At 37.0% G+C, this 25347-nt stretch overlaps 1 protein-coding gene across 6 annotated transcripts in view; it reads left to right on the top strand.

Annotated features, from left to right (window-relative positions):
* Nucleotides 1–25347, top strand: part of BMAL2 (basic helix-loop-helix ARNT like 2) — a 112831-nt gene that overhangs the window by 44160 nt on the left and 43324 nt on the right. For all 6 annotated transcript variants that reach the window (XR_012002921.1, XR_012002920.1, XM_072765716.1 and 3 more), the window contains 5 exons: nucleotides 12023–12180; nucleotides 18661–18740; nucleotides 20088–20180; nucleotides 21915–22032; nucleotides 22868–23011. Coding sequence is in view for 4 of the 6 variants with exons in the window: in XM_072765716.1 (XP_072621817.1) it covers nucleotides 12023–12180; nucleotides 18661–18740; nucleotides 20088–20180; nucleotides 21915–22032; nucleotides 22868–23011 (593 nt within the window). In the remaining 2 variants the exon portion in view is untranslated. The remainder of the gene's footprint in view (nucleotides 1–12022; nucleotides 12181–18660; nucleotides 18741–20087; nucleotides 20181–21914; nucleotides 22033–22867; nucleotides 23012–25347) is intronic.

Here is a 25347-nt window from a genome sequence, read left to right as displayed (position 1 = left end):
TGTTTGGATGATGATGGTGATGATGATGATGATGATGATGATGATGATGATAATGATGATGGAGAAGAAGAAGGAGAAGGAGAAGGAGAAGAAGAAGAGGAAAACAAGAACAAGAACAAGAACATGAGCAGGACAGGGGAGAAAGAATCCTAAGCAGGCTCCACACTCAGCATGGAGCTCAACATGCGGCTCAATTTCATAACTCTAAGATCATGACCTAAGCTGAAATCAGAAGTCAGATGCTCAAATGACTGAGCCACCCAGGTGTCCCTGGTTGTTTTTTATTTTCAATTTCATTACTAGTAATTGTTATGTTCAGATATTCTATTTCCTCCTGATTCAGTTTTAGAATATTGTATGTTTCTAGGAATTTATCCATTTCTTCTAGCTTGTCCAATTTTTGCTGTATAATTGTTGTAGTATTTTCTTATAATCCTTCCATATTTCTGTGGTGTTCTTTTCCTCTTTAGTTTCTAATTTTATTTATTTAGTTTCTAATATTTTCCTTGATGAGTCTGGCTAAGGGCTTATCAATTTTGTTTATCTTTGCAAAGAACCAGCTCTTGATTTTATTGACTTATTTTCTTTCTGTCTGTCTGTCTCTGTGTCATTTATTTCTGCACTAAACTTAATTATTTCCTTCCTTCTTCCTTGAGCTTTCTCTTTTTCTAGTTCTTTTAGGTGTATGGTTAGATTGAGCTTTTTTTCTAGGGTTTTTTTGTTTGTTTTTGGAGCTAGGTTTGTATTGTTACATATTTCCCTCCTAGAACTGTTTTTGCCATGTCCCAAAGATTTTGGACTGCTTTGTTTTCATTTTTCTCTATATGTTTTTTAAATTTTTTCTTTGATTTCTTTTTGACTCCTTGTTAAGCCTCCACAAGTTTGTGGGGTTTTTAGGGTCTTTTGGTGATTGATTTCTAAGTTTCATACTGTTGTGGTTGGAAAAGATTTGTGGTAGATTTCAATCTTAAATCTATTGAGACTTGTTTTGTGGCCTAACATATGATCTGTTCTGAAGAATGTTTCATGTGCATTTAAAAAGAATGTATTCTGTTACTTGTAGATGGAATGTTCTGTATATGTGTGTTAAGTCCACCTGGTCTAACGTGTTGTTCAAAGCCACTGCTTCCTTATTTTCTGCCTGGATGAAATATCCATTGACCCACTGTGTGTTAAAGTCCTCTGTCATTATTGTATTATTGTCAATTTTTCTATATTCATTAATGTTTGCCTTATGTATTTAGGTGTTCCTGTGTTGGATACATGGATATTTACAATTATTCTGTCCTCTTGTTGGATCAATCCCTTTATCATTACATAATGGCCTTCTTTGACTCTCGTTACAGTCTTTGTTTTAAAGTCCATTTTGTCTGATATAAGTATTGCTACTCCAGATCCAGATTTTTTTCCCTCACTTCCATTTGCATGGAATATTTTTTTCTAGGCTTTTACTTTGTCTATGTGTGTCTCTAGGTCTAAGGTGAGTCTTTGGTAGACAGCATTTGTTTTTTTTTTTATCCATTCTGCCACCCTTTCAATTACAGCATGTAGGTCATTTAAAGTAATTATTGGGGGGCACCTGGGTGGCTCAGTGGTTGAGTGCCTGCCTTTGGCCCAGGTCATGATCCCAGGGTCCTAGGATCAAATCCCACATCAGGCTCCTTGCAGGGAGCCTGCTTCTCCTTATGCCTATGTCTTTGCCTCTCTCTGTGTGCCTCTCATGAATAAATAAATAAAATCTTAAAAGAAATAAGGTAATTATTGTTATGTACTTATTGCCATTTCATTATTTTTACCTGGTTGTTTTTGTAGTTCTTGTACTTCTTTTCTTGTTGTCTTTGTGATTGGTAAGTTTTGGTAGCATGTTTGGCTTTAAGTTAAAACACATCCCCCCCCTCCAAAAAAAAAAACTTTATTTCATCCTGTCCTTCATGTTATACATATATGCTGTTGTATTTTATATCTTTATTCATAATTTTCTAACATCTAATTGTGGCAATTTCTTTTCTACTGAAAGAAGTTCCTTCAACATTTCTTGTAAGGCTAGTTTAGTGGTAATAGAATCACTTTTGGGGGAACTTCAATTCTGAACAATAACCTTGCCAGGTAGAGTAATGATGGTTGTAGGTTTTTTTCCATCAGTACTTTGAATATATCATGCCACTTTCTTTTGACCTGCAAAGTTTCTGCTGAAAACTCAGGTGATAGCCTTATAGGGTTTTTCTTGTAGGTAACTTCTTGCTTTTCTCTTACTGCCTTTGAAAGTCTCTATTTATTTTTTAAGTAGACTCTATGCCCAATGTGGGGCTTGAACTCAGAACCCCAAAATCTATCTTTAACCTTTGACATTTTAATTATGTGTCTTGGTTTGGACCTCCTTGGGTTCATCTTGCTTAGAACTCTGTGCTTCTTGAACCTAGGTATCTATTTCTTTCTATACGTTAGGGAAGTTTTCAGCTATCATTTCTTCAAGTAAGTTTTTTCCCTTTTTCTCTTGCTGCTTCTTCTAGGTCTCCTACATGAGAATGTTTTTTCCCTTGATCCCTTAATCAACCTTCATTTGTTTATTATTATTTCTCTTTTTGTCATTCAGCTTGTGTGCTTTTCATTAGCTTATCTTCCAGATCGCTGATATAGTCTGCATCCTCTAATCTGTTGATCCTCTCTAATGTATTTTTGTTATTGTATTCTTCACCTCTGATTGGTTCCTTTTTACATTTTCTATTGAAGGTCTCACTGAGTTTGCTCACTCTTCTCTCCAGCCCAGTGAGCATCTTTATGATTGTTACTTTAAATTCTTTATCAGGCTTATTATCATCTCTATTTCATTTAGCTCCTTTTTCTGAGGTTTTGTCTTATTCTTTCTTTTGGAACAAATTTCTCTATTTCCCCATTTTGCTTGACTTCCTGTGTGTGTGTGTGTGTGTGTGTGTGTTTTAAGATTTTATTTATTCATAAGAGACAGAGAGAATGAGAGGCAGAGACATAGGCAGAAGAAGCAGGCTCTGCAGGAACCTGATGTGGGACTTGATCCTGGACCCTGGGATTACACCCTGAATCAAAAGCAGACGCTCAACCACTGAGCCACCCAGGCATCCCCCTGTGTGTGTTTCTATGAGTTAAGCAGAATAACTACTCCTAAATTTGTTTTTAAGATTTTATTTATTCATGAGAGACACAGTGAGAGAGAGGCAAAGACACAGGCAGAGAGAGAAGCAGGCTCCATGCAGGAATCCCAATGTGGGACTTGATCCGGAGACTCCAGATCATGCCCTGGGCCGAAGTCGGCGCTAAACCACTGAGCCACCCAGGCGTCCCTCTACTTCTAAATTTGAAGGAATATTCTTATGTATGGTCATCCCCTACGTGGATCTTATGTAGATCTTATGTAGATCTTGGAGACTTTCACTGGCTGGAGATGTGGCTGGCATGGGCTGGGTGTCCCAGGACTCTCCACACAGTGGGCACCCTGGTAAGACAGGGTCAGTGTTTTCCCTGGGTTCTCCCTGCAGCAGGTGCTCTGGCAGGATAGCTAAAGCTAGAGTGGCTGCCTGTAAGGATATCTCAAAGCTCTACACCTAGAGGGAACCTTGGCCAGATATTTGAAGCTGACATGGGTATTATTCAGAGTATCCTGGGGGCTCCCCACACAGAGGGCACCCTGACAGGACAGCTGAAGTGCATATAAGCTCGGATTTCTGGAGGCACTATTTGTAGTGGGTGCCCTAGTGCAGTGGCTGGAGCTGAAGCAGTGTGTGGACCAGGAGACCCCTGAGCTCTTTGTACAGAGGGTGTCCTGGTAGGATAGCTGAAGTGGGTGCAAACAGGTATGTTCTAGGACTCTGTTCAGAGAGTGCCTTGGAGGGGTGATGGCTGGAGCCAAGGCAGGGTACATGCCTGGGAGGGAAGGGGTGTTGGGTATTCTGCACAGGGGTTGCCATTTATCCATTCACCTGTTGGTGGGCATTTAGGTTGTTCCTATCTTTTGGCTATTGCGAATAATGCTATTATGAACATTGATGTACAAGTATCTGAGTCCTTGCTTTAAACTCTTTCCAGTATATACCTGGGAAAATTGCTGGGTCATATGATAATCCTATGTTTAATTTTTGAGGAATGGCAAAACTGTTTTCAACATTGGCTATACCATTTTACACTCATACCAGCAATGTGCAAGAGATCCAGTTTCTCCATATCCTTGCTGACATTTGTTATTTTCCATTTTTGAAAAGAATATAGCTATCCTACCAGGTGTGAAGTGGTACAGACTTACATTTTCAAAGAATCACTCTGGAAACAGCATGGAGGATGTGCTGAAGGGGGAAAACCCAAGAGGCAGAGAATATAGCTGAGAAGTTCTTGCTAGGGATTGTTTTCTGACTATTGGTCTAAGAGAATGGTCCTGGACAGCAGGGCATGGAAAGGGAAGGACATATTATGATACGTTTAAAAGAGAATTGCTGATTGTTGGTTAAGGAAAGCAGGAATACAAGAAATGTTCAAATTTTCTGACTTGGTTACCTATGCGGAGCATGGTATCATACACTGAGATTAAGAGGTAGATGGTGAATTCAGTTTTGGACACAATGAAAACGTGGTTATTTCTGGGATCTCCAACTGGGCACTTGGATATGAGGTTCTGGAACTCAAGGTTGAGGCCTTGTCTGGAGATATAGATGCATATATGATTGATGTTCAGAAAGCCATTGCAGTGACTAGCATGGATGCAATCCTTGGGGGAAATATATGGAGTGGGAAGACTTGGGGGCTGAGCATGTACTCTGGGGACACTCAGTCCTAAGCACTAAAAAGGGAGGAGGGAAATCTACCACAAATGTGAGAAGACATGGCTCTGATGTAGGAACAGTATCTCAGAAACCAAAGGAAGAGGGTTTTAAAAAGAGGAAGGCATGAAAAGGAGCAAATCTGGAGAACATTTTGATTGTATTTATTTCTAATTTCATTTGTCTTTGATTTAGGGAGAAAGCCTACATTTCATTCAAAATGCAGTAAAACTAGTTGTTAAGGAAAGCTTTCCTTGTGTTTTGAAAAAAAAAATGTTTCTGTTGTATAAGATGCTACCCTAAGAAAGTGTGTCTAAGTAATGTGAACATTATTAATGTCAGAAAGTTTATTAAAATCCCTATGTAAAAATATGACTATAGGCCGAATGCCAGCATGGAGAAAAAGTACAGATAGTGAACTTACTAAATACCTACATTTTGCTGCAAACAGGAAATGAATTGTTTGGCTGATACATGATCATATGTCTTTTTTCTGTTCTACCAGGGTCCATTAAATAATAGTATATTTGGATTTCATAAGTAGAGTAGGTTTGTCACCAATAAGGCAAGTTCAGTGTTCATTTGCCAAAACATCTGCAATCAAAGCAAAAGCATGATTTAAAACAGCCAAAATTTACCTTTTGAAACTGAGGTAATGTGTATGTATATATAGTTCCAGACCATTAGCAAGGAAATCGTTCACCTGTATAATTATTTTCTGTTTTATTCCCTAAATATGATATCTGGCTAAAAAGGGAAAAGAGAAAAGAAGCTAACTTAATCTGACCTGGTCTTTTGCTTCAGAGACCAATATCAGTGACAGGAGAGGCATGGTGGAAGGCATACCAGCCTTCACAGAATAAGCTTCATCTAGCCTCCTCTTAGGTATATGACCTTGGGCAGTCGTTAACCTTCCCAGCGTCACTACCTTTATCTGTAAAGTGGGGATGGTAACAACTACATGATTCTCAAATGTGAGAATTAAATATTTTTGATAAAGTACCACAACTATGAAGCTATTCTTTAGACAGAAGGAAAAGCATCCCTTAAGTTTTTATCTTAATGGTCATTTTTTATTTGGAGTATTTATAAGCATCTCTTTATAAAGTTTATTAATTTTTTCTATAAATAGAATGTATTATTTTTTAAGCAGGAAACTATTACTCAAAATACCTCAAGTAAATAAAATAGTTCAAAGGTAGGTTCAGCTTTTTTCACAGCTCAGAAAAGGATCAATTGTTGCATCAAGAGGAAAATTTGACAAGATGAATCAGAAGCCTTAAAATAGTTTTCCATAAAATTATATTTCTAGGGGTTTATCCTAGGAAAAATAATCAAATATGCATGAGCCATAATAGTATTAGCCATATTATTTCTAATATTGAAAAATTAGAATATTGAAATATCTAATAATAGAAATGATTAAATTATGGGCTATTTAATCAATTAAATCCTGCTCCCCAAGAATATTTGAAGCTATGGGAAAATATTCATGTTACAGTGTTTAGTGAATATGACAAGATATGAAAATTTATACTCTAATATCTGAATTTTATTATATAACATTCTATATATTATACATTCATATATATATTCTTTAAGATTTTATTTATTTAGTCATGAGAGACACAGGCAGAGGGAGAAGCAGGCTCCATGCAGGGAGCCGGATGTGGGACTCGATCTGGAGACTCCAGATCATGCCCTGGGCGCCACCTAGGTGTCCCTCACATATATGTTCTATTTATAGATGGAACACACACCTACATAAATAGACTACACACATACATATCTAAATTAAATAGTCAAAGATGTTTTTTTGTATGTATCGGGACACATGTTTAAGAAAGACGAGAAGGATGGGATGTCTGCCTTTGACTCAGGGCATAATCCCAGGGTCCTGCTTCTCTCTCTGCCTGTGTCTCTGCCTCTTTCTCTGTCTCTCATGAATAAATGAATAAAATCTTAAAATATTAACTGTGATTATTTCAAGGTTAGATTACAGGTGTTTTCCTCTGAGTTTTTCAAGTCCCCTCTCCTCAAAAAATGATGCATTCAGAAATTAATATTTTAAATATATATTTTTAAAAACATCCTGCATAATATTCTCTCTTTCCTTTATATGTAATGATCAGCACTGATTCTTATATTATTGTCTCTCAGATTTTTTGGTAGTCTGAATGTTCTTTTCTAATAGGTTCTTTAGGAAGAGCTCATAGGATCAATGTGCCCCGAAATTTGGCAAATGTTAATAGTTTGTTTGCAGTTTTGTACTTAGAGGTCAGTTTGGATAGCTATAAAATCCTGGACTCATATTTCCCTTCCTTGAGTATCTTAAATTTGTTAAACTATTTTCTTTGGGCAATAAGAATTATTGAAAAATCTAGTGACGATCTTGTTTTCTTTTCCTTATTGGTGACTTGGCTTTTTTGCCTTGTTAATTTTTTTTTAAAGAGTTTTACCTATTATATGAGGTTAGCCCATGGTTGGCCCTGCTGAAATGGTTTTGGTATATTTTCAATGTATAATTTCAAGATTTTTTTAATTTTAGGGAAGTGTTCTGGAATTGCAGTTTTAATGTTTATTTTGTTCTGTTGTTTGGCATTCTTCATGATCCCTATCATATTTATATTGGGTTTGTGTGTGGTGTGAGAGGTTGGCTTTTGTGTGGATTACTTTCTATTGAATGTTTTTAAAATCTCTTTCACCATTTGAGGTTTTTTCTTTCTTATTGTAGTTCAGTTGACAGGATTATATCAGATTTGCATGTACAACATAGTGATTTGACAGTTCTACACAGTACTCAATGCTTACAATGATAAATGTACTCATCATTTGTCACCTTATGATGTTATTACGATATTATTGACTATATTCCCTCTGCTGTACTTTTCATCCCTGTGACTTATTTATAACTGGAATTTTTACCTCCAAATTCCCTTCACCTATTTTGCCAATCTCCTCATCTACCTCCCCTTTGGTGACCACCAGTTTCTTCTCCATACTTAAGAGTCTATCTTTTTGTTTTGATACATTTGGAAATATATTTGAAAATTATATTTTTTATTTTTATTTTTTAAAGATTTTATTTATTCGAGAGAGAGAGAGGCAGAGACCTAGGCAGAGGGAAAAGCAGGCTCCCTCCAAGGAACTCGATGTAGGACTCGATCCTGGAACTCCGGGATCGTGCCCTGAGCCAAAGGCAGACATTCAACCACTGAGCCACCCAGGCATCCCTATATTTTTTTAAAAAATACTACTCAATCTGCATAATTTTTTAATGTGGAACATATTTTGTCCACATCTGTTTATTTAACTTTAGTAGTGGTCTGGTAGTAACTACATTTCTTAATAAATACACATACATGTATGTATATATAATTCACACATGCATATATATATATATTTGGCATATTATGTTAGGGACTATACTACTGTTAATATTACTGGCAAGTGAGGACTTTCCAGTTTGCAATGATATTAATTAAAAAATTGACAAAATAAATTCCTTTTGTTTAAAGATCTGAGATGCTCAATTCATTTTTAGGCTATTTTAATACAGCCACCATGAACTATTTGGTTAAGCCAGCAATTGTTTTGAAAATTATTTTATTCAGTATTATTTATATGAAAATTATATTTCTCAGAAATTAGCATGACATAATTTTTAAGCCAAGCACCAGTTATTGTTTACTGTCAGTTAACATAGTTTTTGTTGCTGTGATGGGGATGATGTGCCTGTCAGCCTTGGGAGAGCTACTCCTTGTGTCGACAGTAATATTCATTTCCAGTCATTAGGAGCTCAGAGTAGCATTTCTAACCAAAGACTTGCTAGGAATTAGGAGGATGGTACTTCACCTCACATTAATTTTCTTTTGAGAATTACATAAAAGCTGTTTCATATAGTTTGACATTTTATCCTGCTTTTTTGTAGAATGGAAGATGGTGAACAACAAGTAAAAATGAATCAGGTGCATTGAATCATTGAGATTGGTAGACGGTGGGTAGAAAAGGGTGCCCATGCAAACCTTTAGCCAACGTAAAAGGCGACATCAAGACAGAATTGATTCCTGAATGTTAGGTCTGTCTCATTCATTATGCTCTGATAAGTGGTGATTATCAAGTACCTGTTACCTTTTCTATCCACTTGAATAACATTTTGTCTTAATGTGCCTTTAAATTTTTCTTAGAGGGATTCTTTCTTAAAATATTTTCTTTAAGCACCAGAAAAAAGCTGATTCATGCTATAAACAAATCACAATTACTTATGAAAAGCATCTGATTGTTAGGAATTCATCATAAATTCTTTGTCAGTTTCAACATATTCTCAATGTCAGCAAAAATTTTTCTGTATCTGGCAACATGGCCAGATCTCAGTTTTGCTTTATCTTCACTTATACTGGTTTTTGATAGGATTTACAAAACACTGACATGAGTTAAAGTGGAATTAACAGTACACAGAATTAAGAGCAAGGTCCCTGCTGCTAACTTGTCAAGCAGAGGACCAGCCTCTGGCAAATAGGCCTTTCCTTATTACCATCCTCCAGAAATCTTTTCACGTGCATCTCCTTCAAGTAAAGTGCCTTATTCAAAAACTAGCTATTTCTGCCTTCCTCTGAGTTTCCTATCTCTTATAATCATCATTAATTGTTCTCACAGTGGCCTTGCTCCACCACTTGTTCTCACCTGTCTCTGACTCCTACCTCTGAGATAGAACACCCCATCTGCTGTACATTCCTGGAATCAGGCATCTCTGTCCACTGCTATTGTCTGTGCTAGTGGGTAATACTGGTAGAAACGAGAGGTGATAATTCTAGCAAGAGGATAACTAGAACATTCTTCTAATCATAAAATTTTAGGGACACCTGGGTGGCTCAGCAGTTAAGCATCTGCCTTTGGCTCAGGGCGTGATCCCAGAATCCTGGGATCGAGTCCCACATTGGGCTCCTGCAGAGAGCCTGCTTCTCTCTCTTCCTGTGTCTCTGCCTCTCTCTGTGTGTCTCTCATGAATAAAAATATTTTTTAAAAAGCATAAAATTTTAATCTAAAAATTACTCATGAATGGACCAAAGTATGAGTCCATGACTGAATTTTATGTGAACATACATATAATTTGAATTCCATCCAGTTCACTCAAAAGTACATCTTTTGTTCCGGGAATGCATTACCCAAGGGTGAATGTTTGGCGAGGGAGGGGAATATTATCTTCAGCAGTTTTCATTAGTGTTCTCCCCTCCCTCATTCTTTTATGTGGAAAGATTACATTTCCTTTTATCTAATTTAAAGTTGCTATAAAGACAGGTCAAAGCAAGTCTCCTATTTCTTTCCCATCAGATTGTCTTTTTAAACTCTTCTTACATGGAAATTCTGGAGGTGCCATGATCTAAGTGTTGTAGGAGAAACAGACAAATGTTTATAGTTAAGTATATAAAGAGTAAAGAACTTAATTCAAATGTAAGATAAAAATGTAAGGTACACATTTTCCCCCTACATTTTACCATCTATGAAGAATATCAGTGGTGTCTTCTGGTTAACTGGCAACATTTTTCTTTCTTTGTGATGTATTAAATAATACCGAATTTCTGACAGATGGTGGCTTAGGTTTGGTGACATATGGTAGCAGTATAAGAGGTATTGAGGTAGCTGAGAGAGGAAGGTGATTAATCATGCAGTAGTCACAGAAAGTTTACTGGGAGAATAACCAAGCTTGGTTTTGAAGAAGGAATAAGGAATAGATTTTTTTAAGGAATATAGAAGGGAAGGACATTCTAAGCTTAGTAAAGAGCAAGTCAGAGGAGATGTGAGAGACTTGGCATGTGCAAGGATTAGCAAGTCATTTGGCATTGCCGCTGAATAGTAACATTTGGAGATGTTGGGAAAGCATGGAGAGATGAAACTGGAAATGAGGGATCAAGCCAGGTCATAGAGAACCTTGGGATGTCATTAGGGAGCTTGGCTCTCCCTCTTAAGCAGTGAAAATACATTTTAGCAGTTTTATACAATGGAATTAGATGACTTCATTTGTTTTAGAATGATAATTCTGGACATCAGGGTTTGTATAGACTGGAGGAGGAAGACCCTAGAAATATAGCAGGTTAAAAGGCTTTCATGGGTAGTGTCATGAGCCAGCACCTAATGAATTAAGGCAGTGACCGAGTGGATGGAGAAGAAAAGACATATATAAGAACTGTTTTAAGAACTAGAACCTATAGGAGTTTCTGATTATTTGGCTCTTTAGAGTAAAGAAGGAGGAAGGGTCTAGAATGAGCCTAGTAATGTCAGCAACCAAGATTAAACTCTACAGGAATAAGTCAGGGGTAATGGAAGAAATAAAATGGGGTAAATTCAAAGAACTATTCATTATGGGGTTACTTGAGGCTTAAGGCACTTGTGAATCATTCAGGTGTGTAATTCAAGTTCTGAAGGTCAGCAATGGGGTGAAGTGTGAATGAGATAGAGATGTAGTAGTAAGTAGCTTATGAACAGCTCTAAAGGCTTGAAGAGGAGGAGATATCCCAGGGTGAAGCTGTGGGGTGAGGAGAAAGCAGAGCCAAGTGGGGAACTTGGAGACACCGCTATTTAAAGAAAAGAGGAAGAGCCAATAAAGAGACTAAGGGACTGAGTGGAGCAGAGAGGATGGAGGAGCAGGAGAGGTCACGGGAGCCAGCGGAAAGATGAGGAATGAAGTACTGTCAGCTTCAAGGCAGGGATCAGCAAGGAGTTGCCTCAAATAAGGATGACCTCGCCAGGCATAGTGTCAGCGGCTGGGGGCTTGTGCAAGGTTGATTTGAACAGATGGAAACGTGCCTGCTTGAGAAGGGAAAGGCAGGGTGGAGATGGTGCTCTCCAGAAGCTGGCCAAGAAGGGAAGACAGTAGCAACATAAAAACCCCCAGAAGTGAGGAAAGGTGGGGGAAGAGGTTCGCACACACCTGTAGCCCCATGGGAGGGAGCTGTGGAGGAGAAAGAATGAGGTGAAGATGCTGAGGATGGAAGCCCACACCAGAGAGGAGTGATCTGTAATAGGAGGCTACCCAGCTCTTCCTCTTAAGACTGACAGAAGTTCTCAAGTGACCCACAGGGCTCCCAGACCCATCTTAGTTCGTGAAGGTTTCTGGAAATAAGATAGGGAGGAAGGAGCATGGAGGAGAGAGGAGCCTCCTCAAGCTCCAGCCAGTGCCTCCAGGGTAACTGCGCGTCTACTCAAGGTCAAAAAATAAAGAAGGTTCTTTTCCTTCTTAGAGAAGCTCATAGCCAGACAGAAAAGCGGAGGAGAGATAAAATGAACAACCTGATTGAAGAGCTGTCTGCAATGATCCCACAGTGCAACCCCGTGCCACGGAAGCTGGACAAGCTTACAGTTCTAAGAATGGCCGTCCAACACTTGAAATCTTTAAAAGGTGAGTTTGGGAAAGGCTCCTGCACTTGGATTTGCAAAGTCCTCCCTGTAATCGAGGTCCCGGATTCATTGGTTTTGCTGTTGGTGGCTATTGAAATTCTGTACGGATGTGTCTTTCAACTTTACAGGCATCTGGGGTTTTGTTGTTTGTTTGTTTGTTTTTGGCTTATAGGCATCAATTTCGAGGCTTGCTCATATTCTGTATGTGGAGAGAATACTAATCTGGGTATCGAAAATCTTGGTTTCAGGAAAAGCTTTATCTTAAATGCATGCAGTAGGTCTCTCCATTTGTGTCATCTTCAATGTCTTTCATCAGTATCTTAAGAGTTTTCAGAGTACAGTTCTTCCACTGCGAAAATTTATTCCTAGGTATTTTATTCTTTTTGATGCAATGGTAAATATGATTGTTCTCTTAATTTTCTTTCAGCTAGTTTGTTAATAGTGTAGAGAAATGCAATGGATTTCTGTATGTTGATTTTGTATTCTGCAAGTTTACTGAATCCATTTATTACTTCTAATAGTATTTTAGGGAGTCTTTAGGATTTTCTATATGTAGTATCTTATCCACATAGAGTTACAATTCTCCTTCCTTACCAATTTGGGTGCCTCTTCTTTTTCTTACCTGATTGCTGTGGCTAGGACTTCCGGTACTATGTTGAATAAAAGTGGTGAGAATGGACATCCTTGTCTTTTTCCTGGTCTTCGAGGAAAAACTCTCAGCTTTTTCCACTAAGGATTAAGCTAGCTCTGGGTTTGTCATTTATAGCATTTATTATGTTTTGTTGAGTTTTTCTGAATGTTGAATTTATGAAATGTTTTTTGATAAATTTAAAATGCATCTGTTAAAGTGATCATATAATTTTTATCTTTCATCTTATGATGTGTATTATGTTGATTGATTTGCAGATACTGAACCATCCTTGCATCTCTGGAACAAATCGCATTTGATCATGGAAAATGATTCTTTTAATATATTGTTAAATTTGGTTTGGAAATATTTTGTTGAGGATATTGGTGTGCTGGTATATCGGTCTGTAATTTTGTTTTGTGGTATCTTTGTTTTTGGTATCAGGGTAATTGGCCTCAAAGAATGAATTTGGAAGTTTTCCTTTCTCTTCTATATTTTGGAATGATTTGATAAGGGTAGGTATTAACTCTTTAAATGCTTGGTAGAATTCAACTGTGAAGCCATCTGACCCTGGACTTTTGTTTATTTGGAGTTTTTTTTATTACTGATTCAAATTTAATTACAGGTAATCAGTTTATTAAGATTCTTTCTTCCTGATTCAGTTTTGGGAGATTGTAGTTTCTAGAAATTTATCCATTTCTTCTAGTTGTCTAATTTTTTTGCATATTTTTTATAGTCTTTTTAAATCTCTTGTATTTTTGTACTGTTGGTTGTAACTTCTCTTGCATTTCTGATTTGATTCTTTTTCTTGAGGAATCTAGCTAAAGTTTAAACAATTTTGTTTATTTTTTTAAGTTTCTATTTCATTTATTTCCACTCTGATCTTTATTATTTTTTTCCTTTTACTGACTTTGGGTTTTGTTTGGTCTTTTTCTAGTTCCTTTAAGTCTAAAGTTAGATTGTTTGAGATTTTTCTTCTTTCTTAAGGTGGGTCTGTATCACTATAAACTTCCCTCTTAGAATTGCTTTTGCTGCATCCAAGAGATTTTGAACCTTTGTTTCTATTTTCACTTGTCTTCATGTATTTTTTCTTTTCCTCTATGACTTCTTTGTTCACCCACTGATTGTTTAGTAGCATTTTTTAATTTGGCCTCCACACATTTATTTGTGTTTTTCTAGTTTTGGGTGGGGGGGTTCTTTTGTAATTGATTTCATTTCATAGTGTCATAGTCAGATGTTTGATTTCAATCTTTTTAAAATTTCAGTCTTCTTCAACTTATTGAGACTTGTTTTATGGCCTAACATGTGATCTATCCTGGGGTGTGTTTCATGTGCACTTGAAAAGAACTTATATTCTGTTGGTTTTGGGTGGGATGTTTTGTGTATGTATATCTCTGTTAAGCCCATCTGTTAAAATCTGTCAAAGCCACTATTTCCTTATTTTCTTCTGAGTGATCAATCCATTGATACAAGTAGGGTGTTAAAGTCCCCTACTATTATTGCATTACTGTTAATTTCTCCCTTTGTCTGTTAATGCTTGCCTTACACATTTAGCTGTTCCTATGTTTGTTAGATGCCTATTTATAACTTTGATATCCTCTTGTTGAATTAATGGCCTCTCTCTCTCTTGTGACAGTGTTTTAAAGTCTATTTTGTTGATATAAGTGTTGCTACTCCATCTTTTGCTTTGCTTTCACTTGGAGTATCTTTTTTCATTCCTTCAGCCTGTGTCCTTAGCTCAGAAGTGAATCGCTGGTAGGCAGCATGTAGTTGGGTCTTGTTTTGTTATACATTGAGTCACCTTATATTTTTTTATTGGAGCATTACATTTATTTGCATTTAAAGTTATTTGTGATAGATATATGGGCATTTAAAAATTGTTTTCTGGTTGTTTTTGTAGTTCTTTTCCATTCATCTTTCAGTCCCTTCCCTTGTGATTTGAGGACTTTCCTTACGGTTATGCTTGGATTTCTTTCTCTCTTTGTGTATGTATTGTAGGTTCTTGGTTGTAATTACCATGAGTTTCATATATAATATCCTAATTGTATAGTAGCCTATATTAAGTTGATGGTCTTTTAACTTTGAACACATTTTAAAAACACTACATTTGTACTCTTCATCTCCACATTTTATATATGTCACATTTTACATCTTTCTGTGTATCCCTTGACTAATTCTTGTAGATATTATTTTACTACTTTTGTCTTTTAACTGTCATACTAGCTTTGTAAGTGGTTGATCTGCTACCTTTACTGTATGTTTGTTTTTACCACTGAAATATTTCTCTTTCATAATTTTCTTCTAGTTATGGCCTTTTCTGCTTAAGAAGTCCATTTAACAAAAAATAGAATCTTTAAATCACCTTCCTTGGATTTCTACAGGTGGTAGACAGTGACTCCTGTACTCCAACCAGCTAGCTGACTGTGTGCAGATCTGGAGAGTAGACAGTAGGGAAAAGAAAGTACAGCCTTGATCCCTTCAGTGCCATGCAGAACAGCATAAGTGTGGGATCTACTCAGCAGGCTTCCTTTTGGGAGTGTGACTCGAGGTCTTGTTTTCCTAACGATCCGTTGTGAAACAAAATTCTCTTTTACCCACAACGGGATCTTGCATAAGCTGTTTGCAATAATTCTCTTGAACCTTTTAGCCATGAACATTTGCAGGCCCAACTGAGGTCATTTGATTGCAACTCTAAAGTTACCCAACAGTTTTCACATTCGCAGTGCCAAGGGAGGAGGACCTAAGGGAAAAGTCATGAATCCATCAACTAATTCAGCAAACAGGCACTGAGCATCAAGTAGGTTCCTCTCTGTGCTGGGAACTTGAAAAGGAAGGAACGAGATCTCTGTGCTCTTGGGGTTCACAGACCCAAGAAGAGATCATTAAAATCCAGGGTAATAAGTGCTACAGTGGAAGCAAGAGTGAGAGGAACAACAAGTTCAGTAGGACAATTTACTATCTAAATCCAGAGCAGATTCCTTGGACCAGAGCTCAGGTCTTTGCCATCGGCCCTTCTGAGGGGGTCAAGGACTCATCACAGGTCCTGACTTTGGTCGGTGCTGCCCACAAGTGAGAGGACTTAAGGCAACTGGGTCTGTCCGCTTTCCAGTGCACTTACCGGAGTATACCACCCAACTTGCTCCATAAAAGCCTGGACACCAGATCAACCAGAGGGCTGCACATGGATCATGTTATTTTGGTTCTTACATAATGATAGAAGGATGGTGAAGTGAATTTTTGCACTATGCTCTAAACAGTGCAAATTATCTCAAATTAATTATCTCAAATTAATTTCTCAAATTATCGGGGTCAGGGACAAGTGTTACCCACCCCCACCCATTATAAAATAGTTATTGAAAAAATGATCATGGGCTGGGGCACCACCACAGTGTCACATTTACATAAAAGTGTCTAAAAATGCTTGTTCTTAATTTTTTAAAAGATTTTATTTATTTAATCATGAGAGACACAGAGAGGGGGGCGGGGGTGGGCAGAGACACAGGCAGAGGGAGAAGCAGGCTCCATGCAGGGAGCCTGACATGGGACTCAATCCTGGGACTCCAGGATCACACCCTGGATCAAAGGCGGCACTAAACTGCTGAGCCACACGGGCTGCCCTTGTTCTTAATTTCTGTACTCACCGGCCACAGTTTGCTGATGACACTGGTCTGCAGACCATGTCCTCCAGAGAAACTGTGGGTATTCCGTGTATGCAGTTATAATACTGGGGCTCAGTATTGGGGTACAGTGGTGCATGCGTGTAGGTCCCAGAGGAGACCTCCTGGGTTCAAAGCCTGGCTCCCTGACTTACTAGCTCTGTGACTTACTCAAGTAATTACTTAACATTCTAATCCTCAACTTCCACATCTATAAAATAGGGATAACGCATTTACCTCATAGGATCATTGTTAACAGTAAATAAAAACACCTATAAAGGGCAAGCACGGTGTTTACTCACAGTGCAGGTGGGAGTAGGAGGGGGAAGTGTTACTGTGATTTTCATCATTTTAACCTAATGAAAACTGTGATAAAGGTAAGCGATCACATTTCCTTGTTTGTTTTTGCCATCAGAAATCTGCTAATCCAATTTGTTATCCCTCATTGGCACAGGTACAGACTATCACAGTGAGTGTTTTATTAACACACCTCACCTTGGCTCAGCTCTGCCCCTGCCCACCCCCCTCATCATTTTCTCCTTAGCATGTCCTTGCTTACTGTTGGGGCTCACCCATTCTGGCCGGTTCACCCTGACAGGAGTTCCCCAGCATACTTCTATCAGCCTTGCTTCAGGCCAGACAAGCAGATATCACTGTCTTGCTCAACTTGACTTATTGCTCTACCCTGGCCTGGAACTGAATCTGTATCTTTGGGCTCTTTCTCAACTCCCTCCACAAGGTTGCTGTGTAGTAATTAGAATACCAAGAAATCACTTGAGGGGAATTCTTGGAGGCCTACCTAGAAGGTAGATTCTGAAAGAGAATTTCATTTGTTTATGCCAGGCTCATAGGGTGCTATCAGTCTGAGAAGACTTTATCAAGTAAGACCATGAGGGTTTCTGCTTTTCTGGGGGTTTTCCCACCACCACGTAGGTATTTTGTGAGTTTGGGCTGCAAATCCATCCAAGGGCCAATTTGTGATTAAAATGTCCCAGGGTGGAGAAGAGAACAACAACAAAAACCTCCTAGAGTATTAACCTATGTTTCTCTTGCAAAAGCAACTTTTCTTGCGGGCCTCCGGAAGACAGGCTTGAGGTTAGGGAAGTTGAGAAGTATAATTCAGGGAAAATTATTTACCTGTGAATCAGCTTTGCCTGGAGGGTATCTGAGGGTAGGGCATCCTCCGGGAGGGCATCTGGGCTTAGTGGACTGTCCCTTGCGCCCCCTTGTGGCCTCGAAGGGCTTTCTCCTGTCGAGGTCAGTGTATGCCTTCAAGGCAAATGTGATTTGGTGCCTCTCTTATTCTCTCACCCAAACTTTTAACTAGATTGTGACCTGCTGGTTCCTCATGTTGCCAACTGTTCAGTTAGAGACTTTTATTAGAATACAATAAGCTCTGTGCTAAGGGCTTAAAATGATTTCATTTATATTTTATACATTTTTATATTTTATCAGATGTCTCCATATTATTAAAGAGCCATATGGAAAATCTTATGAATCTGTAGAAGTGGTTTAAAGTTCTACAGTCTTCCTATTTAACATAATTCACATGATTTTTTTTTTTGAAGTAGGCTCCCAGGGATGCCTGGGTGGCTCAGTGGTTGAGCTCAGGTCATGATCCTGAGGTCCTGGGACTGAGTCCTGCACCCCTACCCTATGCGGAGCCTGCTTTGCTCCTTGCCTAGGTCTCTCATGACTAAATAAATAGAATCTTTAAAAATAAAAAAATAAAATAAATAAATAAAGTAGGCTTCATTCCCAGCATGGAGCCCAACATGGGGCTTGAATTCACAACCCTGAGATCAGGACCTGACCTGAGATCAAGAGTCAGATGCTTAACCAACTGAGCCATGCAGGTGCCCTTGACCAGTTTTAAGAAGCTAACAAATTGTAGAGTTAACTAGATTCTTGAATATTGTTGAATATTTTTCTAGTGTTATAGAAAATATATTTCTCTTTTTAAATATAGCTCCTACTGTCTACACATTTAAGTATAAGGGAATAAGTGGTTCCAAGAATGGACAGTATAAAAGCAGGACATGTTAATCTAGGAACAATGAAGAATGATTACAATAAAGTCGTAGAATTGTGCTAAAATATCATCTCCAATGCAGCAGCAGCAGTGCTCGTTTTCCTTGAGCGCTTACTATGTCTCCAACTCTACTATATTTTCCATAACTTCTGGACTTATTTTTAGGTATGACAAGTTCTTATGCAGGAGATAATTATAGACCTTCATTTATTCAGGATAATGAACTGAGACACTTAATCCTTAAGGTAAGTAAAGAGTTCTTTTTGTCTAAGCTATATTTGTCCTTTCAATTTTACCTGAATGGGAGGCAAATTTTCTTCAGTTTGCTTCCTGCTGTAAACACACATACTACACTATATTACCCTTAATACAAAAATAAGTTGCACAGGTAACCATGTCTTAGCTGATTAGAGTGGAGACAGAGGATAGGCACTTTCCAAAGTATGGAGCAAAACTTGTCTTTAATCCTAAACCAACACTGCGTACTGCAGCACCTCCTACGCCATGGGATCTGTTCCCCTCCGTCACCATCTCCTTCAAGGCCATCTACTTTGTATCTTACTCCTTTAGGATCCTGTTCTCTGTACATTAGCCAGTTACTGCTTACTGAGCTATTAGTTGATGCTTTGACATTTCTGTTTTCATTTCATATGCATGGGTTTTCAGATTCACTCGTCTAAAGGTTTATTTGACGTCATTGGCTTATCCTGCCCCCAGGAGGTGATAAAAGTCTTGATCTTGTTATGACTCGTGGGCTTTAAACTGTAGCATAATTAAACAGAAATATTCTTCATATACATATGTACTTTTCCATTTTTCTTTTAATTTTTTTAAAACCTCTTCTTTGATTTCAACATCTGAATTTAGATATAATATTCCTGATAGGAATGTAGAGGAATTTTTTGAAGATCAAGATTTTTAAAGTTAGCAAAATGTACAGTACACTTTGGAAGCTTTCTCACCAATCTTTAAGGTTTTTTTTTTTTTTTCAGTCATAATTTAATACCAGTTCTGCCCTTAAGAATGTCTTCCTAACTCACTTCATGTTTGTTTCCAGTTAGTAGAAGTTAATCAAGGAAATGTCCAGTGGAGTGCTAGACTCATCCCATGTCCATATGTATCCATTTCCATATAGGCTGCTTCAGAAGGGATATACTGGAAAGATTTCAGTGGGAGTAACTAATGTTAGAATCTTTTAAGTTTAGTTTTAAATGAGTGATACATTATTCAAAAAGTATATTATAGGATGTCTTCTCTTTTCCTTGTCCCTAGTCTGCATGGTCCCTTCATCTCAGGACATCCTCGGGTAATTGTTATTGATGTGTTTGATATCTTTCTAGTTTCTATATATTGTATAAAATTTGGTATATGTCATTTTTGTATTGCAAAATATCTCAACCAAATATTCCATGGCTAAACTTCCCATGTCAAATACTAGTTTAGACTGAGATTTAATTTGACGTTCTTCATATAGGAAAATTTCCTAATTTTACTAGCTCTATGACCACTCTTGCCACAGTAATTTTCACAGTATCTGAATATGTGTAAGAAAGACATTTAAATGTATTCACTTTTATATTTTTAAATCCTAGACTGCAGAAGGTTTCCTATTTGTGGTTGGATGTGAAAGAGGAAAAATTCTCTTCGTTTCTAAATCAGTCTCCAAAATACTTAATTATGATCAGGTATCCAAAACTTAGGATATTTTTCCACACGATGTTTAATCTTTTTGAACATGTATTTCTGAGTTCTCTTCCTGAACCCTATCTATCTTCCCCCTGGGTTATGGGTTTAGGCTCTGCTAGGTTAGAACTCCCCCACCTACCCAAAGAGATGGAAAGATGTATGGAAAGAGTATGGCTTTTGATTACTGATGAGGGTGTTCACTATCTGATCTCCAGCAAGTTATTTGATTTTCCTGAGCTGTAGCTTTAACTTATGTAAAAAGGGGAAATGTCTTAAGATGTAAAGACAAAACAGCTGTCATATTTGAGATTGTCTGAAAAATGTTAGTTGTCTGTTTCCTCCAAAGACAGCATTATTATTTTTTTAGCATTATTATTTATTATTAGGCTATATGCATTGCATAACTTTTGATCTAAGCTCTGGCAACAAACTCTAAAATTAATCCTTTATTGAACTAGCTTTATAATCTCTTCCTGAACACTATTTGATTTGCACTAGTTACTCAAAAGCCATAGCTTTTATTTTATTATTATTGTTATTATTTTAGCTTTTTATTTTATTAGTAGTAACTAATACTAATCCAACTAATACTAATAGTTCCCATTAATTTCACCTATAATCTCCCCAAACATGAAAATGTGGGAGACATAACATTCACAGATAATGAGTTAAATAACAGAAGAGGTATTACGAGCCTCCATACAAAAGGAGTAAGAACCAAATGAATCATGCAACTGATTGTAGCTACAGAGGAGACACAAAGGCAGAGTAAGACTTTATTGTTCTATTTCTGAACAGGAGAGAGAATATCACACAGAGATAACTTCCGATTCCGGATAGCACTTAAGTTCCAAATTAGTGAATCCAGTCCCACTGGGCACTGACCTAGCATTTCAGATCATTCGAGAGACGTATTGACTACTCAGGAGGACTTTGGAATCCCTACATATAGGGTCTGGTCCTTAGCTTTTCAGATTCAGAAGCCTGATTTGCTTTGAAGCATAGTTATGGGTAGAAACTTATTTTTAAAAATATGAAATATCTAACCACCAAGCAATCCAGGCTATTTGTCCATTTGTTCTGTCCTCTATAAGAACGTCTACTTAGGTAATATAGGATTTCACAACAGAGATGATCACTGTAGGTCAGGGAGTGTTCTGCTTAGACTTTAAGATGAGCAGAGAAGGAGAGGAAGACATTTTGAGTAGAGGAGTAAAAGGCAATTTACTGAAGTGGCTAGGGAATTATAAGTTTGTAGAGAAAGGGTAATGAATTGTAGGTGATGAAACCATGCAAGTAAAGGCATAGACATGGGAATGCTGTACATATTGGCATAAGTGGAATGGGAAGTAGGAAGTATTCCCGGGTGGATTTTGTTTTTTTTTTTAGTCACACCATAAAAATCACAGATACTCTGACTTCCATATTATAAATACAATCTCTTTACTTTTATCAAGAATAAGAAAATTTAATCATAATGTGATTTAGAAGTAACAAGTGAATTGGGGGATGTTAACAAGGGTTCATTGTGTGTTCCCAGATATGTTTTGTGTGCATGCATTTCTATCTACAAGTATCACTGAGCTTTTAACACTAAGTTAATGTCACACAATGTGGTAGATGTATCTTTGAGCTTAAGAAAACACTTTTAATAGTATTTACCATATGTTTATATGAAGAAATGTAGAAAAATTATGGTACTGAATTTAAATGAACATCTACCTTATAAATAGGCTAGCTTGACTGGACGAAGTTTATTTGACTTCTTACATCCAAAGGATGTTGCCAAAGTAAAGGAGCAACTTTCTTCTTCTGATATTTCACCAAGAGAGAAGCTGATTGATGCCAAAAGTAAGTGCTCATTTCAGCATGCCTATATAATATAATAATTATATAATTATATATTACATAAAAGCACAGCTATACAATATTTTGAAAAATTACCTGAATATGGTTTTATCAAGAGGAGGTTTAATAAACTTTATAATCGTTAACCTCAGAGTTCGAAAAACCATAACCATGTAGAGAATTCCTGTATTCGGACACACATAAAAAAACAAATACATGAAGATGGTTTGGGGAGAATGCAATTGCTTCATATTTGCCATTTTTATATGCTAATAAAACCTTCATAAGAAAGTATCATTTTGGGACTGAAAGATTGCTGGGGTTTCCATTATTTAGCTGTATGCTGAGAGAGAATTCTCTTTCTTATGAGTTAGGTCTACTCAATATGAAAGACCTTGTATAATTGGGCTTTGGCAGTGTAAATATTCTTTATCTTCTCTGAAAATATGTCTTTGGAAATGCATGGTGCCAAACAATTATTTATAATATAAAGTAACTATGCTTTACACCACTGATTACCACTGTGAGTTTTTTTCATATAAAAAATTTTTAATTTCATTTCACATAGATTACCTCTGTTTCCACCCATAGGGGAAAAAATGAAAATAAATTGCAAGTATTTACAAATTATAAAAATATGATTGGTAAATACTCTCTTTGATATATTTCATTTTGTGGTTTACTGCACAACAATGTCATTGTTTTAAATAACCATTTTTCTTTTTCAGTTTATTTTTTTAAAAAGGTAATCATTTTAAAATGTGTCTCTCCTGACATTTCTTATCTATATGAAAATATTTTTTTCTACCTGTTCTCTTGCCTCCTCCTGCTATGAAAGCTGGTTTGCAAGTTCATGGTAACTTTCACAGTGGAAGGACTCACGTGTATTCTGGCTCAAGGCGATCCTTTTTTTGTCGGATGAAAAGTTGTAAAATCTCTGTCAAAGAAGAACATGAATGTTTATCCACCTCAAAGAAGAAAGGTATCATCACTTTAAAATGTCATGTGATTTAAGGCATAGAAATGAAATTAATGTCCTAAGACCTTTCTATGCAGAAATAATGAAGTGTATGGTTAAGGCAAATAATTGAGGCCAAAAGCACCTATGGAAATAAGATTTTTTTTTTTTTAACCAGACTTATTTAGATTGACTTATAATAGCTTTCAAATTTATCAGGTAATTACATATTTATTTTATTGCCCAAGATTTTAATGGTGTTGAAATGGGAAAAAGAGTGTGAAGAGATTGAAATAATTTTTTGTTGTGACATCCCATTATTACTTTTAAAATATGAAAGTTAGATCTATTTGATCAATTTTGGTGAAAGTTTACTAAGATGTTCCGAGTGTAGTTTCAGTTCTTTTGGTTCTTTGGTAAATATTTCTAGTTCTGTTTTCTTGTGATTCTTTTATTAGATTTGTCTGATTTACATTTTGAATTGATTTAATCCTCATCTATTTTACTTGACTGAAGTTCTGGGGACTTCAAAATGTCTCACACTGTTTTGCTTAAGAACACGTTAACCTATTAAATATAGGATTTCCTATGCAAATCTTAATGTGAGATTTGCTTTCACATCCTTTTTTTAAAAAGATTCTATTTATTTGACAGAAAGTGCACAAGCAGGGGGAGTGGCAGGTAGAAGGAGAAGCAGGGAGCCTGATACAGGGCTCAATCTCAGGACCCTGGGATCACGACCTGAGTTAAAGGCAGATGCTCAATCAACTGATCCACCCAGGTGCCCTACTCTTACAACCTTTAAAAGGATATTTATACTGAGCTGCAAGATTCCATTTATTTACGAGTTTTAGTCAAATCTTTTTTGGCAACCACCTAAGATGATAATCACTCAATACTCACTTATTAAGCATGTACCTGTGCCAGATCAGAGACTGTACTAAGTGTTCTAATCCCCATGAGAATGCTATTCTTACCACTGATTTAGAATCATGGAAGAGAGACTTAGAGATTCAGTAACTTTCCTTCAGAAAAGGAAATTGGTTAAACATGCACTTGAACCTAAACCCCCTACTCTTCTGATACACTGTAAAGAAACATAAGTGGAATGAACATTAAGGAGGGAACATGATGTAATGAGCACTGAGTATTATATAAGACTGATGAATCACTGAACTGTACCTCTGAAACTATTATATATTGAGTTTAAATTTTTTTAAAAAGAAAAACATAAGCAGAATGAAACAGCAGTCATAAGAGAGGATCTGTTTGTAAACCATCAATTGCTGCCCTCTTGCCCTTGGCTCTGAGTGGGCAAGAGTTGTCTAAAGTCACTTGTAAGGCCTGCTGGGGTTGAAGTCACAGTTGACCTGGTGATGAAGACGCTGTGGAATCCAGCTGACTGGGATCAAATTTTGGTTCTATCACTTGCTAGCTCTGTGATTGTGAACAAGTTTCTTAATTCCTCCAAGCTTCAGTTTCTCTGTCTGTAAAATGAAATTATTCACAGCCTTGTATGGCTTTGTGAAGTAGTAAATGCATTGATTCTGGAGCCAAATTGTTCAGGTTTGAATCCTAACTTGTGAGTAACTGTGTGACTTAAGATAAATTACTAAATCCTTCTGGGTCTCTTTTCAACCATAAAAAGAAAATAATAGAACCTCCCTCTAGGGTGGTTATTAGGATTAAATGAATTAATAATACCTGTGATGTGTTTACCATGGTTCCTAGCATAGTAACACTAGATAAATGTTAGGAGCTGCTATAAATAATAATATTAGAAAACTTACACCTAAACTGTTAGGGTGTGCAAGCAGATGGTGGTGTCATTACCTTAGAGTGCCTGTTTCCTCTGCTTTTCTTCCTAAGTCAGTCATATTAATCTCATATTAATCTTATATTTGATATGGCCATATAATGTGGCACTAATTTCCAAGCGCAAGAATATTCCTTCTGTGTGAATAGTCCAAGGAGTCATACTCCATGTAGACCCTAGACTCTTGTACATTTTACCCTTAGGATTTGACTAGAGGTGAACTAATACCATATTGAGTAGATCCAACCATAAGACCCAACCTAATCTATACAGCAGTCCATGTGAAAGAAAAACATGGCAGCCAATGCAACTACTTTAACATGGCTGAAACCTCTGTGGTGTTTTATACAAGTTATAAATTAAGTCTAAAATTATCAGGTTTTTAAAGTGTTTTAAAGATTACCAAATTAGGGAATGATAGTTCCAGTCTAAAAAGACAACATAGGAAGACCCTGAACTCAACTTCCTCCACAGACACCAAATCTACACCTATTTATAGAGCAGTTTTTCCTGAAGATCTAAGGGCTGACTGAACAGCTTCTGC

The sequence above is a fragment of the Vulpes vulpes genome, chromosome 8 (assembly GCF_048418805.1).
Source record: "Vulpes vulpes isolate BD-2025 chromosome 8, VulVul3, whole genome shotgun sequence".
In the NCBI taxonomy this organism is placed as follows: domain Eukaryota; kingdom Metazoa; phylum Chordata; class Mammalia; order Carnivora; family Canidae; genus Vulpes; species Vulpes vulpes.
The sequence above is the reverse complement of the archived record's forward strand: the minus strand, read 5'-3'. Positions and strand labels throughout refer to the sequence as shown.